This window comes from Nyctibius grandis, chromosome 32 (genome assembly GCF_013368605.1).
Source record: "Nyctibius grandis isolate bNycGra1 chromosome 32, bNycGra1.pri, whole genome shotgun sequence".
NCBI lineage: Eukaryota > Metazoa > Chordata > Aves > Nyctibiiformes > Nyctibiidae > Nyctibius > Nyctibius grandis.
The window spans coordinates 4,726,252-4,740,932 of record NC_090689.1 but is presented as its reverse complement, the minus strand read 5'-3'; the positions used below and the strand labels follow the sequence as shown (position 1 = coordinate 4,740,932).

General features: G+C 50.1%; 1 protein-coding gene across 1 annotated transcript in view; it reads right to left on the bottom strand.

The window, feature by feature from the left end:
• Positions 1 to 11,849: 11,849 nt before the first annotated feature.
• RYK (receptor like tyrosine kinase) overlaps positions 11,850 to 14,681 on the bottom strand; it is a 67,346-nt gene continuing 64,514 nt past the window's right edge. The window contains exons 14-15 of the mRNA XM_068421065.1: positions 14,456 to 14,592; positions 11,850 to 12,913 (exon numbers count right to left, since the gene is read on the bottom strand). Coding sequence (XP_068277166.1) covers positions 12,802 to 12,913; positions 14,456 to 14,592 — 249 coding nt within the window. The 3' untranslated portion in view covers positions 11,850 to 12,801. The remainder of the gene's footprint in view (positions 12,914 to 14,455; positions 14,593 to 14,681) is intronic.

Here is a 14,681-nt window from a genome sequence, read left to right as displayed (position 1 = left end):
CCCTCCCAAGAACAACAGCTACAAGCAGCTGGGATTTCTGCTTGGACGTCCCGACACCGAAAGCACCTTTTTTGATGGAGATGGCCTTGATTCACACCCAAGATGCTGCCATCATACAGGCGTTTTTCTGAGACCAGCTGGACCCATAATTCAGCAGCCAGCATCATCCTGCCTGGAGAGATGATGAACTCAGATGAAAATAGTTTTACTGGCAAATTTTTCAGTGGCTTTTCATCATCCCAGTGTGTTGTTATAAGAGTTCTGTAAGGGCTCTGTCTCCTCCAGTCCCTTTAATAACATAGAATCATAGGATGGTTTGGGTTGGAAGGCACCTTAAAGCCCATCTAGTTCCAACCCCCTGCCACGGGCAGGGACATCTTCCACCAGACCAGGTTGCTCCAAGCCCCATCCAACCTGGCCTTGAACACTGCCAGGGAGGGGGCAGCCTGGGCCAGGGTCTCACCACCCTCACAGCAAAGAATTTCTTCCACAGATCTCATCTCAATCTCCCCTCTTTCAGTTTAAAACCGTTCCCCCTCGTCCTGTCACTCCATGCTCTTGTCAAAAGCCCCTCTCCAGCTTTCCTGTAGCCCCTTTAGGTACTGGAAGGTGCTAGAAGGTCTCCCCGGAGCCTTCTCTTCTCCAGGCTGAACAGCCCCAGCTCTCTCAGCCTGTCTCCACAGCAGAGGGGCTCCAGCCGTCTGAGCATCTCCGTGGCCTCCTCTGGACTCGCTCCAACAGCTCCACGTCCTTCTTCTGTTGGTGCCCCCAGAGCTGGACGCAGCACTGCAGGGGGGGTCTCCCGAGAGCGGAGCAGAGGGGCAGAATCCCCTCCCTCGCCCTGCTGGCCACGCTGCTGGGGATGCAGCCCAGGACACCGTTGGCTTTCTGGGCTGCCAGCGCACGTTGCCGGCTCATGGTGAGCTTCTCATCAACCATCACCCCAAGTCCTTCTCCTTAGGGCTGCTCTCAACCCATTCTCCGCCCAGCCTGGATTTGTGCTCCTTTGTTTCAGAGGCAAAATTTGGAAGTTGATTTACGACGGTACCCTGTGGAAGGGCCGCTTGGAGATGCAGTACAGGTTTCCCCCTCCCGCTAGCCCCAAAGAAGCTGTCAGAAACTCTCGCTTCACATGTCTTAGTTCCCCTGTGTTGTATCTATGGATGACTCCAACTGACTAGAACCTGGGAGCATCTACCAGTTTTCTTCTGTTTTTCCTTTGCACAACCACCCCTGCGACACAGGCCAGTGCTTTGGGAAGGGGAAATCAAGGTCTTCAGAGTCTGAGCGAGCTATTTAACGTGGCAGGAGAAGCGTGGAGCAGAGCAGCTCCATGAATCTAGGTCTCTAAATCACCGCTGAGCTAATTTTTCCCTCTCTGCCCTTTTGCCTAGAGCAGATACGGAGAATTCGAGTGTTCATCTTCCCTGAGTAGCAATTTTATTGCCGACGCACTTTGCTGTGTCAGCAGACTTCGGCGGTACAGCGCGTGCTGCCTCGCCACCCCCCCATTCCTCCCTGCGATAAAATTTATCAAAAATTTACCAAATTTTGCCTCTGAAACAAAGGAGCAGAGGAAACAAACTTGAACTCACTGGGATGATGAAAACCCATTGAAAAGATTTGCCAGTAAAACTATTTTCATCGGAGCTCACCACCTCTCCAGGCAGGATGATGCTGGCTGCCGAGTTACGGGGTCCAGATGCTTTAAGAAAACACCTGTAAGATGGCAGCAACCTGGGTGTGAATCAAGGAATATAAATCCCTCAGCAACCTCAGCCACACGTTTCTTTCTCTTATTATGTAAAATTAAAACGAAAAATTCATTTTTACACACCCTGGCTGTTAGTGACCGCTGCTTCTTGGGAACCGGAATGTTGCAACACAGCGAACGGCTCGTCCATCAGCTGCCGGCGCTTTGTTCCTTCTCAAAATCCTCCTCTTCAAAGAAAACCGGAGCTTTAAAGCAAGCGAAAGTAAAACTAACACTAATCTGCCTGCAACTCTCCCTTTGGCCTTACGAAGCAGACATCACGAGTCCGAGCATGACGAAGCACACGAACAAAACGAGCTTTACAAGAGTGTGGGGAAAAAAAAAAAAGGGTGCTGTGCAGAGCTGTGCTGTGCTGTCCTCCCGGGCAGGCAGCCTGCCTCCCCCTCCTGCCTGCAGATGCTCCTGGTCCGGGGCAAAGCTCTCTGCTGCTTCTCCGTGCCCTCCACCTCTGCTCTTCCCTCCCTCCACGCTGCCATGGCCCCAGTGTCACAGCACAGCGCTGCTGAAGGCTTCTCATGGTGCTCCAGCAGCATCCACACGGCAGCATGAGCTGTTGGAGCGAGTCCAGAGGAGGCCACGGAGATGCTCAGAGGGCTGGAGCCCCTCTGCTCTGGAGACAGGCTGAGAGAGCTGGGGCTGTTCAGCCTGGAGAAGAGAAGGCTCCGGGGAGACCTTCTAGCACCTTCCAGTACCTGAAGGGGCCACAGGAAAGCTGGAGAGGGGCTTTTGACAAGGGCATGGAGTGACAGGATGAGGGGGAACGGTTTTAAACTGGAAGAGGGGAGATTGAGATGAGATGTGAGGAAGAAATTCTTTGCTGTGAGGGTGGTGAGACCCTGGCCCAGGTTGCCCAGAGAAGCTGTGGCTGCCCCCTCCCTGGCAGTGTTCAAGGCCAGGTTGGATGGGGCTTGGAGCAACCTGGTCTGGTGGAAGGTGTCCCTGCCCGTGGCAGGGGGTGGAACTAGATGATCTTTAAGGTCCCTTCCAACCCAAACCAGTCTGTGATTCTGTGATCTGCCCCTGAACTTCAGGAATAGCTCCTGTGTGCTTTTGTCTGTTGACAGGTAAACCTCTGCCAGCTGAAAGCAGGCATTGAGAGCCTGGATTTCAGCCCTCTGGCCAGCACGCAGACCAGGAATGAAGTCCTGCAAGCAGAACCTCAGAGCACGTGACCCTTTTGAGAGCCTTTTCTTTTTTCCTTAAACTGCTCTTGTTTTCACACAGCTCCCGTTTTCCGAATTAAATGCTGGTTTAGTTTGGTTCTTTGGGTTGTGGGGTTTTTTTGGTGGGTTGGTTTGGGTTTTTCCCCCTCTTTGCTCTCTTGCGTTTACTGCACCAGCAAGGACTGCAGATCTAAACACAGTTTGGTCACTGGTACAGAGCAGCTCTCCAGTAACTTTACAGCTGGTCCTGTGCATTGCCCAGGACCAAGCTGAATTGTTTCTTTCTGGGGAGCGTCCTGTCCAGCTGCTCCATGAAAACAGCTGCTTACGCATCAAAAAAACTCCAAACATGACATTTACCCAACACAAAAGACTGAAGGCTCCTGCCAGGCCAACGTACCTCTTCTCACCTGCTATTTCACTCTCTCACTGCTCCTACTGCTTGTATCACCCTTCTCTCATGCCCATCATACCAACGTTCTCTTTCAAAGCCAGCTTGCTGACTCCCCACCTCCAGGCTTACTCCTAGGGCTTCTGACATTTCCACAAAGCCAAGTTTAGTCAGTCCACCTCCCTATTCCTTCAAGCCCTGTTCCAATCACACGCTATTATTCAGTCTGTCCTTCAGCATTTCCATCTGAAAATGAGGAGGAACTTCTTTGAGGGTGCCAGAGCCCTGGCACAGGCTGCCCAGGGAGGGTGGGGAGTCTCCTTCTCTGGAGATATTCAAACCCGCCTGGACACGGCCCTGTGCAACGTGCTCTGGGTGACCCTGCTTTGGCAGGGGTTGGACTGGAGGATCTCCAGAGGTGCCTTCCAACCCCAACCAGGTTGGGATTTCCTAGGGAGGCATTGGGTTCCTCTTAGCCCAAAACCAAAGCTTGGAGGACACTTTTATTTAAAGCCTCCCCAGCTCAGCTCCAGTTTGGCTGAGGGGAAGGCCATCGCTGAGGGACAGCTCACTTCTCTGCAAGCAAGGGGGGCTTGAAGAACCACAAAGTGCTCACAGCAGCGTTCGACCGAGCCTGCCTGGACAGAGGTGTGGGACACAGAGGGTCTGGGCGGGTGGCTGAGCAGCCCTAAGCAGGACCTCTAGGACCGGGTAAGCTCGAAGACAGCTTTTCCATGTTATCTACAGCACTTGATTTGCGTTCTGCACCAGGTATCACATCTCAAGCGCATCCAGAAGAGATTCCTACTTGCATTCATCCAGGCTTCGCAGCAGAAATGCACTCAGCACCCAGGGCTTCAGCTTTCAGCCTTCTCCGAGGGTTACAGAATCACAGAATCAATCAGGCTGGAAGAGCCCTCTGGGATCATCGAGTCCAGCCATTGCCCTGACACCACCATGGCAACTAGACCAGGGCACTAAGTGCCATGTCCAGTCTTTCTTAAACCCCTCCAGAGATGGTGACTCCACCACCTCCCTGGGCAGCCCCTTCCAATGTCTAATGACCCTTGCTGAGAAGAAAAATCTCCTATTCCAGAGGCTGAAGCATCACAGACATATTGGAGCCACCTCCCCCTAACCTTCAGCCCTAACCCTCACGCTTAGAGAGTGATCACCTTTGGCTGGGCAAGCAAGTCTGGGGCTTGCACAGAACTTAGTTTAAAAAAAAAAAATAAATTAAAAATACTGAAAATGCTTCTTTTGAAGGTGTTGGGCAGCTCCAAGAGACGATCCCCGAGCGGCCAGACTCTGCTGCGGGTCTCTCCCATGCAAGCTGCACAACACCATGTTTCTGCAGCTCTCAGCCTCGGATCAGAGGGAATGCCAGGCTTGCGTGCCAAGGGGCCACAAAAATGCAAGGGGGCTTTTGCTGCAGTCTGGAGAGGGTATAGAAGGAGGACGAGGAGCCATTCTTGTATCTGCAAGCATGAAGGACTCCATCAGAAGCAAGCTCTCCTGCTGGTGGACAGGATGGGATACAGGGCACGTGGCTGTAGACCAAGTCACTTCCATCATGCAAGGTGACAGGGAGCCACCATATATCACCCGCACAGCTGTGGTACCTCTCTGGACATCGGTGAGCACATACACCAGGACATAGGTCCAAGCCACCTTCGTTGTGGTCTACAGGATGAAATGAATTGCAACCCATAGGTCCTTCTCTTACAAACTACAGTTTCAGCAAGATGAATCTTGTCTCACTCATGAGCCCAAGTTCTCGGATTGGGGGATTGCTCGCAGTGCGAGGCTTTCTGGTTGGTTGCAAAGTGTTTTGGCTCCACGGGGATGCAAGGCACAGGATGAGTTAATGGATGCTGGAGGTTTACTCCCAGAGCTAGCCCAGCTCGTCAGGTCAAAAGCTCAGGGGATGGTAACGCAACAGGAGACACCAGAAGAGGCTGACCTAAAACTTACTAAGCAAAAAAGAGCTAGAGCTAAAACGAAGTGCATCTCGTTTGAGCAGGAGCAAACAAGGTGGAAGCTGAGACTACAGAGCTGAAGAAGAGGCTGGGGGGCAGGAGGGGTGGAGAGGAGGAGACGGGGTCATTTGATGCATCCAGCCTCTCCCACCCTAGGAATGCACAGAAGCCAACAGCTGAATCAGAAATACACTTGGGGTAGTTGTTTTGTTTAACTTTGCATATTTCTTGGGTTTCTTAGTGGAAAAACGTTTTGATTTGAAGCTTTTATAAAGCTGACATGTCTGGCTGCTACAGTTGCTGTGCAGCCCTCAAAAGGGAACCTGCTGTCTTGGAGCATCAGACTTGGAGCGAGAGCTGGTCCTAAAGAGCCATGCTCCTTTGTTTATGCGACTGGGAACGGTTTCTGTGCCACAAAAGGAAGGAGACAGAACTGACATTATTGCCTTTTCCAGCCAAGGGAAGCAAGACAGCTGATGGCTCAAATACAAGACAGCGTGATCAAGGAAAATCAGCTGGTGCAGTTCTGGTGGGGCTGTAGGACACCGATATAAGCCAGCACGTGAGAACACACACAAAGCTTTCCCAAGCCCTAAGCCTACCATGCTCAGCCTCAATCTGGGCAACAACTGACCCCCAAAACCATTGAATCTTACAATCAGACTTTGCCTCCTACTGCTACAGAGCTACTGCATGGTAATGCAAGCGTCCTCTTCTTATCAAATAGGCAACGCTTCGCAAGCAGCACTACACAGATGGTGCTCCAAGGCAAGACACAGGTCGAGGTCAAGGTTCACTCGTTATAGGGACGAGATGAGCCATTAGAAATAAAGCATGTTCCCTCCACCCCCAAAATATTCCCTCCTTAATGCCATTTCAATCTGGTATTTGCAAGGAGGCACCCCAGAGAGAAGATAGTTCTCCACATCCTTCCCAGGGAGGACGAAGCAATTACCAAGAGCATCACCACACGGAGAGCACGAATGGGTCATTAGCCATTGGAAGGGGCTGCCCAGGGAGGTGGTGGAGTCACCATCTCTGGAGGGGTTTAAGAAAAGCCTGGACATGGCACTTAGTGCCCTGGTCTAGTCAACATGGTGGTGTCAGGGCAATGGTTGGACCCGATGAGCCCAGAGGGCTCTTCCAACCTGATTGATTCTGTGAATGGCTGCAGAAGTGTCTTATCTGGTTGTAAGAACCTGAATGTGCAAGGGCATAAAAGCCTCACTCCCCCTGCAGAAGCACTGCAGATTTCAGCTGATCGGATCACACTTCGCTCACATCAGTTCTCAGCAGGCAGCCTGTCCTTTTTCTTATTTTAATCAGACTTTTTTTTATGTCTTCCAACAGCTTCTCACTAGAATTCCTGTGCTGAGATCAAAGACTACGACTGGACTCACCTCACATCCCGCAATCACAATCTGCCGACGCCAAGAGGAGTTCACCCGAGACAAACAAGAGATTTCTTAAGCTGAGTTAACACCACCTTGAACACGCACAATCCTCGGGTCACGGATCATCTGCGCTACAAGTCACATGCCACCCTGAAAAAATACACCACGTGTTAGCTAGAAAACACACCAAGGGCTGCCTCCCAGAACGCTCCAGGACTGAGAGCAGCCCTGAGGAGAAGGACTTGGGGGTGATGGCTGATGAGAAGCTCACCATGAGCTGGCAACATGCGCTGGCAGCCCAGAAAGCCACCCGTGTCCTGGGCTGCATCCCCAGCAGCGTGGCCAGCAGGGCGAGGGAGGGGATTCTGCCCCTCTGCTCCGCTCTCCTGAGACCCCCCCTGCAGTGCTGCGTCCAGCTCTGGGGGCACCAACACAAGAAGGACACGGAGCTGTTGGAGCGAGACCAGAGGAGGCCACAGAGATGCTCAGAGGGCTGGAGCCCCTCTGCTCTGGAGACAGGCTGAGAGAGCTGGGGCTGTTCAGCCTGGAGAAGAGAAGGCTCCAGGGAGACCTTCTAGCACCTTCCAGTGCCTGAAGGGGCTACAGGAAAGCGGGAGAGGGGCTTTTTACAAGGGCATGGAGTGATAGGACGAGGGGGAACAACTTTAAACTGAAAGAGGGGAGATTGAGATGAGATCTGAGGAAGAAATTCTTTGCTGTGAGGGTGGTGAGACCCTGGCCCAGGTTGCCCAGAGAAGCTGTGGCTGCCCCCTCCCTGGCAGTGTTCAAGGCCAGGTTGGATGGGGCTTGGAGCAACCTGGTCTGGTGGAAGGTGTCCCTGCTTGTGGCAGGGGGTTGGAACTAGATGGGCTTTAAGGTCCCTTCCAACCCAAACCAGTCTGTGATTCTATGATCCTTCAGGCACGTTCACTTTCATTCATGCCAAGTGAGGTTTTTTAACGCTGGCCTTTGTATTTGTGTGCAGCACGTGTATCTGACTACTGCCAAACACAGGTATTTCAGAGCCGGCACCATGGGGCTTTGGGACTGAACCGCAGAAGACAGCCAAAGCTTATACCTGTCCCTCAGTATGCAAATTTACCTGCGAGGAATGTACTGATGCAAAATGAGGTTGAGGCACTCACACCACTCTCTTCATGGAGGACTTGGCTTTTTTTTTTTAATCCTCCTTTTCTTCAAAATGATTCATATCCATCAGCCACCACAAAAATGCCCCAAACTCAATACCCTTACACAAATCCCACACTCTCAGCAGTATTTCCACTTTCTTCTGAAAAGCACCAGCTGACTCAAACCCTTTCCATGCACGTAGTTTAGAGCATGCCACACACGTGTCTTTCCAGAGCAAAGAGTTGAAAACCTTCTCACAAATCCTAGGACAAAGGCTGTCAGACAAAGATTTTGGGGTGGGGTGCCGATTCTTAGTGCCAAACTCAAGAAGAAAGAATTAAACTTCAATAAAACAAGGTCACTTCTAATAGAAATGGCATCATCTTCACGTGCACCTCCTTTTGCCATGCCAGCCTCACCCTGCGCTGAAAACCTGGAGACGGGGAAACAGAGGACAACCTGAATGTGAAGGCTGGCCAAGACAGCCAAGAGTGCTTTGATCCTCCAAGGCATCTCTTGAGTCACATGGAGCAGCCGTTCTCTCAGCATTGCCTTCCCGGTGCCCCTCATATCCCTTATTTAGCACCTCCACAGCTCTCAACCCATCGCTGCTGATGAATTACCTGCTCTCAGCCTTCTCCTCTCTTACCGTTGTGTTTTTCTTCTCTCCATGATTTGATCCCTTCCTTCACTCTGGAGCCCTACGCCATCGTAAGTCCTCCCAACCAACCCTGACCTCTGCTTCCATTGGGAGTCCCATGACACCCTGCACTCAATGCTCAACACCTCTTGCCTTTCACCTCTTCTTGCCTACTTTTTTCTCCCAGCATCACCCCCTCAAGGAAAAAAAAACCTGGAAGGCACAATTCTCCCCATTTCCTCCCTTTCCTGTCACCACAGCTTTATGGTTTTACCTCCTCGACTTACCTACCAGTCATGCTCCATCTAGCTCTCCCAAGGGTCACTCTCACACTATTTCCTCTCCTGCTCTACTACGCCTTTCCTTTGGCTTTTCCTTCACACAGGAGCACTCCAAGGAGCTATCATGCTCCAGGGGGTTGGGTGCAGAGAGGACCGGTCCACCCCCATCCTGCTGTTTTCCCCAGAAATTTGATTAGGGCTTTCTCAGCTGTTTCCTTCTCCTTTAGCTCCCATCTCCTGGCTCTCCCACATACAAAACATCTTTTCTACATGTCAAGTCCACAGGTTGTACCTCTCTGCCTGAACAGGAGGTAACAGGGTCTAAGTCAGACATGTAGAAAAAAAGACTGAAGACAGACTATTTGATACACTTAGTATGGCCAAAACAGCCACTCTTTTTCATCCTCCTCTTGTGAACACAAATAACTCCATCCTAGTCTGCCACTGGAGCTTGTAAGCCTGAGGACTATCATCAACGTGCTCTTGATGCCTCTCCAGCATGAAACACAGTGCCACACTGGACCTTTGTAAGAGGGTGTATATTTGTATTCAGGTAACAGGTATTGATCAATCCAAACTTCAACAATGAGACTTTTCCATGTACCTTAAGAGTAGAAGCTACTGGTAACATTCTCCTTCCAGAAAGTGCATTTTCATCTTCTACCCGAGTGACCTCGGGCTGCCCAGGGAGGTGGTGGAGTCACCATCTCTGGACGGGTTTAAGAAAAGACTGGACATGGCACTTAGTGCCCTGGTCTAGTTGACATGGTGGTGTCAGGGCAATGGTTGGACTAGATGATCCCAGAGGGCTCTTCCAGCCTGATTGATTCTGTGATCTGCTCCTCAAGAGCTTTCCTAAAAGGCCATGGAGCGAAGATATATCACATGCAGCAGTGAAGACAAATGCCGGCACAAAAGCTATTTGTAATCTTAGGTACCATAAATTCCTGCAAGGCACCTACTCGAGGTAGCTCTGCTATCAGCAAAATGCCTAACTTGGCTTTAACCCCTGTAGGTGAAGCATGTTGAAATGAAAGTAGAATTTCCAAAATTTCTGGTTGTATCTATACCTTAACGCCACACTAAACCACTTCTCAGTGTCTACTGATGTGTACACTCATCTGGGAGTAGATGAGAACCAGCATACCAAAGGGAGAGCTGAGGTCGTCTACCATTCCCACAGCTAGTGCTGATGGAGCGGAGCAGCCTGAAGTGCAGCACATCCCTAACCCACCTTCAGACTGTAGCAGTTAGATGTCACTTCAGATACCTGTCAGATGTGAACAGATTTTGCAAGATACACATCTTGTACGCACGTGACTACTACAGCGCACACTACCCTGAGAAGCACATACAATAGTGCACCATTTTCACCCTGGGCTGATTTCCAATCTCAAGTAAATCTTACAGCTATGACCTGCCCCCCTGTACTACTTCGTTCCCCCGTACTCGGCACTGGTGAGGCCGCACCTCGAATCCTGGATGCAGTTTTGGGCTCCTCACTACTAGAAAGACATCAAGGTGCTGGAACAAGTCCAGACAAGGGCAACGAAGCTGGTGAAGGGTCTGGAGCACAAGTGGGATGAGGAGCAGCTGAGGGACCTGGGGGGGTTTAGCCTGGAGAAAAGGAGGCTGAGAGGAGACCTCCTCGCTCTCTACAACTACCCAAAAGGAGGGTGTAAAAACGCGGGTGTTGGTCTCTTCTCCCAAGTAACAAGCAATGGGACCAGAGGAAACGGCTTCAAGTTGTGCCAGGGGAGGTTTAGATTGGAGATCAGGAAAAGTTTCTTCACCAAAAGTGTTATCAAGAACTGGCACAGGCTGCCCAGGGCAGTGGTGGAGTCCCCATCCCTGGAGGGATTTAAAAGCCGTGTAGATGTGGTGCTGAGGGCCATGGGTTAGTGGTGGCCTTGGCAGTGCTGGGTTAACAGTTGCACTCGATGATCTTAAAGGTCTTTTCCAACCAAAACGATTCTGTGATTCGGTGACCTCTGTAGATCCCATCAACACAGATCTGGACATGAAGAACACTGCTGCTGAGAGCTTTAACAACCAATTCATGGTAAACAAGTACTGACATTGAGTAGTTTTCCTGGGTCAGAAAGGAGAGAGACCCCAGAAGTCCACAGAACCAAAGCCTGACTGCTATCCCCAACAGACTCAAGGACTCCAAAGCCAACCAAGTGAAACCAGTTTCAGTTCATTCAAGCAAACACAGCCCATCATAACATGCCCAAACTTGACCTATATTAGAGCCAGCAGGAAAATCTCCTTCTAGGATAAAGCACGACTTGGTTCACGAGCCACAGATAACTACCACCAAAGTACAGGCAGGAAAGCTCCTGCATTTTGAGGGACACTCCAGTTTAGCTCAGCAATGAAGGGGCAGCCTGCAAGGCTGAGAACAGGCTGCACTGAGTTCTGCCTCACCTGTTAGTAATTAGAAAGGGTTAATTTTCTTCAGCAAGGTTCAGAACTCTGGAAAGAACAACAGCTGCACATCTGCATGACGCAGCCAAATCCAGCCGCGCACCACAGCCAAATCCAGCTGCTCGTACTTGCAGACCAGTCTCCTAAAACGCTACGAGTGCCACAGAGCCTGTCAGGGCAATGCTCCCAACCATGCAGTTGCACAAACACTCGAGGCTGCGGGTGTTTTACTCTGAAGATGGAGAGACAAAAGGCAATTTTTTCATGTTTCACATTGTGCTAAAGTGCAACGTGCCTCATGGTGCCACCACGTAGAGGATTCAACCTACAGTTCCCTTGGAGAACTGGAAGTTACTCTACAGATACCTTTGGTATATATGGAACATGAAAGTTACTGAGGCTGAATCAATGAATCACCACGTATTTTCCTGAAATACCTTGTTCAGTCCTCTTAAGTAATGTTCAACTCAAAACAACCTGGGGTGGAATGGATATTTGGGTTGAAGGCGGCAGCAGGACAACACATTAAGTCTCAGGGACTAGTTCTCCGGGGAGGGAGGCAGGCGATCCACCTTGTCTTCATACCAACTCCAGCCCAACGACAACCACCAACCCGCATGTTCAATACACAGGGCAACGTGAGGGACCAAGCTTTCACGTTAGATGTAATAGAAAAACATTCTTTACTCTGCAAGTGTCTTTACAAATATATATTTATATATTTAAGCCCATTTCAGGCCATAAAAGCCCATAAAAAACAACCAGTACCTTTTTGAACAAGAGAAACTGCGATCCCGAAGTCTGAGGTGAAAGACTCCCACACAAGGGCTGCTTTCGTGCTTCTCTGAAGGCCTCTATTTAGCACATAAAACCATCTTAAAAATCACGCCAGCCTTTTATCTGCAAGGAGGGGCACCATTTTTACCCCACCTTTACTACTCTCCGTATGAGGTAAACCGGAATCACTTTTACATACTCACTTACTGCTTTAAAAAGGGGATATTGTATCCTGAAGACCAGCTTTTCCAAGAGACATTCCTGAATGGGTTTAAAAAAAAAAGGAAGATGCCGCTTGTGGATCCAACCACAATGTGCTGTTGTCACAAAATAGAAGAGGTTGATACTAAAAAGCTATTCCAAATACATACAAGTACAAACACTAGAGCTGGTCACAAAGATTCAGTTTCAACATTTTTAAAAAGCAGGGAAAATTGTCTGCAGCGTGGTTTTTGCATGAATTTCCCCTGTTCTCACTTTTCTACCAGTTCCATATACCCTTCAAAAACAAAATCACGTGTCTGTCTGTCAGAGTGCAAAGTCCATCCAAATCTCGTGTTTAAGTTCACTATCGCTACACTTTCAAAATCCTGATGGCAAATAAAAAGGTCTCGATTTAACTTAGCAAAAGTGACATCTAGGAAATATTCAACATCAAGAGGTCTTACAAAAAAAACTTCAGACTACTAAAGCATTCTAAGGCACAGTGTTTTGGAAGAAGTGCTTTCTCCCTTTGGCGTTGCTTTATACACATCACGTGTGTGAGTCCGAGTGACGCGCGGAGCTGCGGGTGGATGCCGTGCCTTCTCCCCATCAGCGAATCCAATCTTCTGCTGCAGTTTCAGACGTAGGCTCCCAACGCTGCGTGAAATTCGGTTAGACATTGCACCAGCTGCTGAAACTTGGGTCTTTCTTCAGGATCTAGGGCCCAACAGCAGGCCATCACAGCGAACCTGCGAGACAAAGACAAGCAAAAGACACGAGAACATAAGCCAGGTGACCACTGTCCAGCCTGAAAATGAAAAACAGCATTTGCCACCAGAAAATCTGCTGAGCAGAGAGAGAAACAGAACCCTGTATCTTCTGAGACACGGAATCACAGAATCAATGAGGTTGGAAGAGCCCTCTGGGATCATCGAGTCCAACCGTTGCCCTGACACCACCATGGCAACTAGACCACGGCACTAAGTGCCATGGCCAGGCTTTTCTTCAACCCCTCCAGAGATGGTGACTCCACCACCTCCCTGGGCAGCCCCTTCCAATGGCTAATGACCCTTGCTGAGAAGAAATGCTTCCTAATGTCCAACCTGAACCTCCCCTGGCCAAGCTTGAGGCTGTGTCCTCTTGTCCTAGTGCTAGTTGCCTGGGAGAAGAGGCCGACTCCCACTGTGCTACAACCTCCCTTCAGGTAGTTGTAGACTGCACTAAGGTCACCTCTGAGCCTCCTCTTCTCCAGGCTAAACACCCCCAGCTCCCTCAGCCGTTCCTCATAGGTCAGACCCTCCAGACCCTTCACCAGCTTGGTCACCCTCCTCTGCACTCGCTCCAACACCTCAACATCTCTCTTGAAGTGCGGGGCCCAGAACTGGACACAGGATTCAAGGTGCGGCCTCACCAGTGCCGAGTACAGAGGGACGATCACTTCCCCAGACCGGCTGGCTACACTATTCCTGATAGAGGCCAGGATGCCACTGGCTTTCTTGGCCACCTGGGCACACTGCTGGCTCATGTTCAGCCAGCTGTCGATCAGCACCCCCAGGTCTCTTTCCACCAGTGATGATGCTGAACACCTCCTACCTCCTTCAGAAGACAGACACCCTGGAACAATCGATAAATGTGCCGTGACTGGAAGCGCTGGTTTGATTTAGGCTACGAGTCAGAGGCAATGCAGGAGGAAGCAATACATAATTCATCGGAAATTGCTCAACCATTGTAAAAGCCTAGTTCAAAACGTTTCTGTGGCAGGTTTACAGGAAGGGGATTTGGAAGAACACGTGAGGCAGAAGGCAGCGCCCGTGCACTTGCATTCTCCTGTACCATTAGGATTATGAATAAACACCTCAAGCACTGCCATTTAACTCCACTACACCCAGTACTTCTCCATAGTCTTGCTGAGGGAACGGACATTCCTAGTGGCTTCCTACACTGCAGCCCCACAAACACTAAGGTGAAAACCCCCAGCCCCTTTGCCTCCCTCCTCCCATCCTGCTCATCAACCCCAGTTCTCCCATGTGTCAGAATAAGGAAAAGAGTTGGGTCAGGATGAAGTGAAACTCAACAACCACCAAAAAACCAAAAAAAGCATTTAATTTTAGCCTGAGTTCTTTGACGCAGGTCACTGAAGCCACACAAATGACTTACACAAGGGTCAGCCTAAAAGGCAGAATAAACAGGCAGGGGAAGGCAAGCCTGGCTCTTTCATTGATAAGGCTGGCTTAAAGTGCTGGTTACAAAATAGACATTTTATCCTCTTCATCCAAAAAACACGCACTTACAGTTCATCAGGGCAGTTGATTGGCTGAGCTATTCGATAGCCATCCTTTAAATAAGCAGCCATCTCAAAGGGGTCGATATCGACGTACGGAGTCTGTCCTAAAGTCATCAGCTCCCACAGCGTTACTCCAAAGGCCCACTAAAAAGAAACAGCGAAGTTTTGAGAGCTCCTTCAGACAGTCCACAAAATCAGTCAGGAGTAAGACTACACAGAGTAAGAAACTTTAC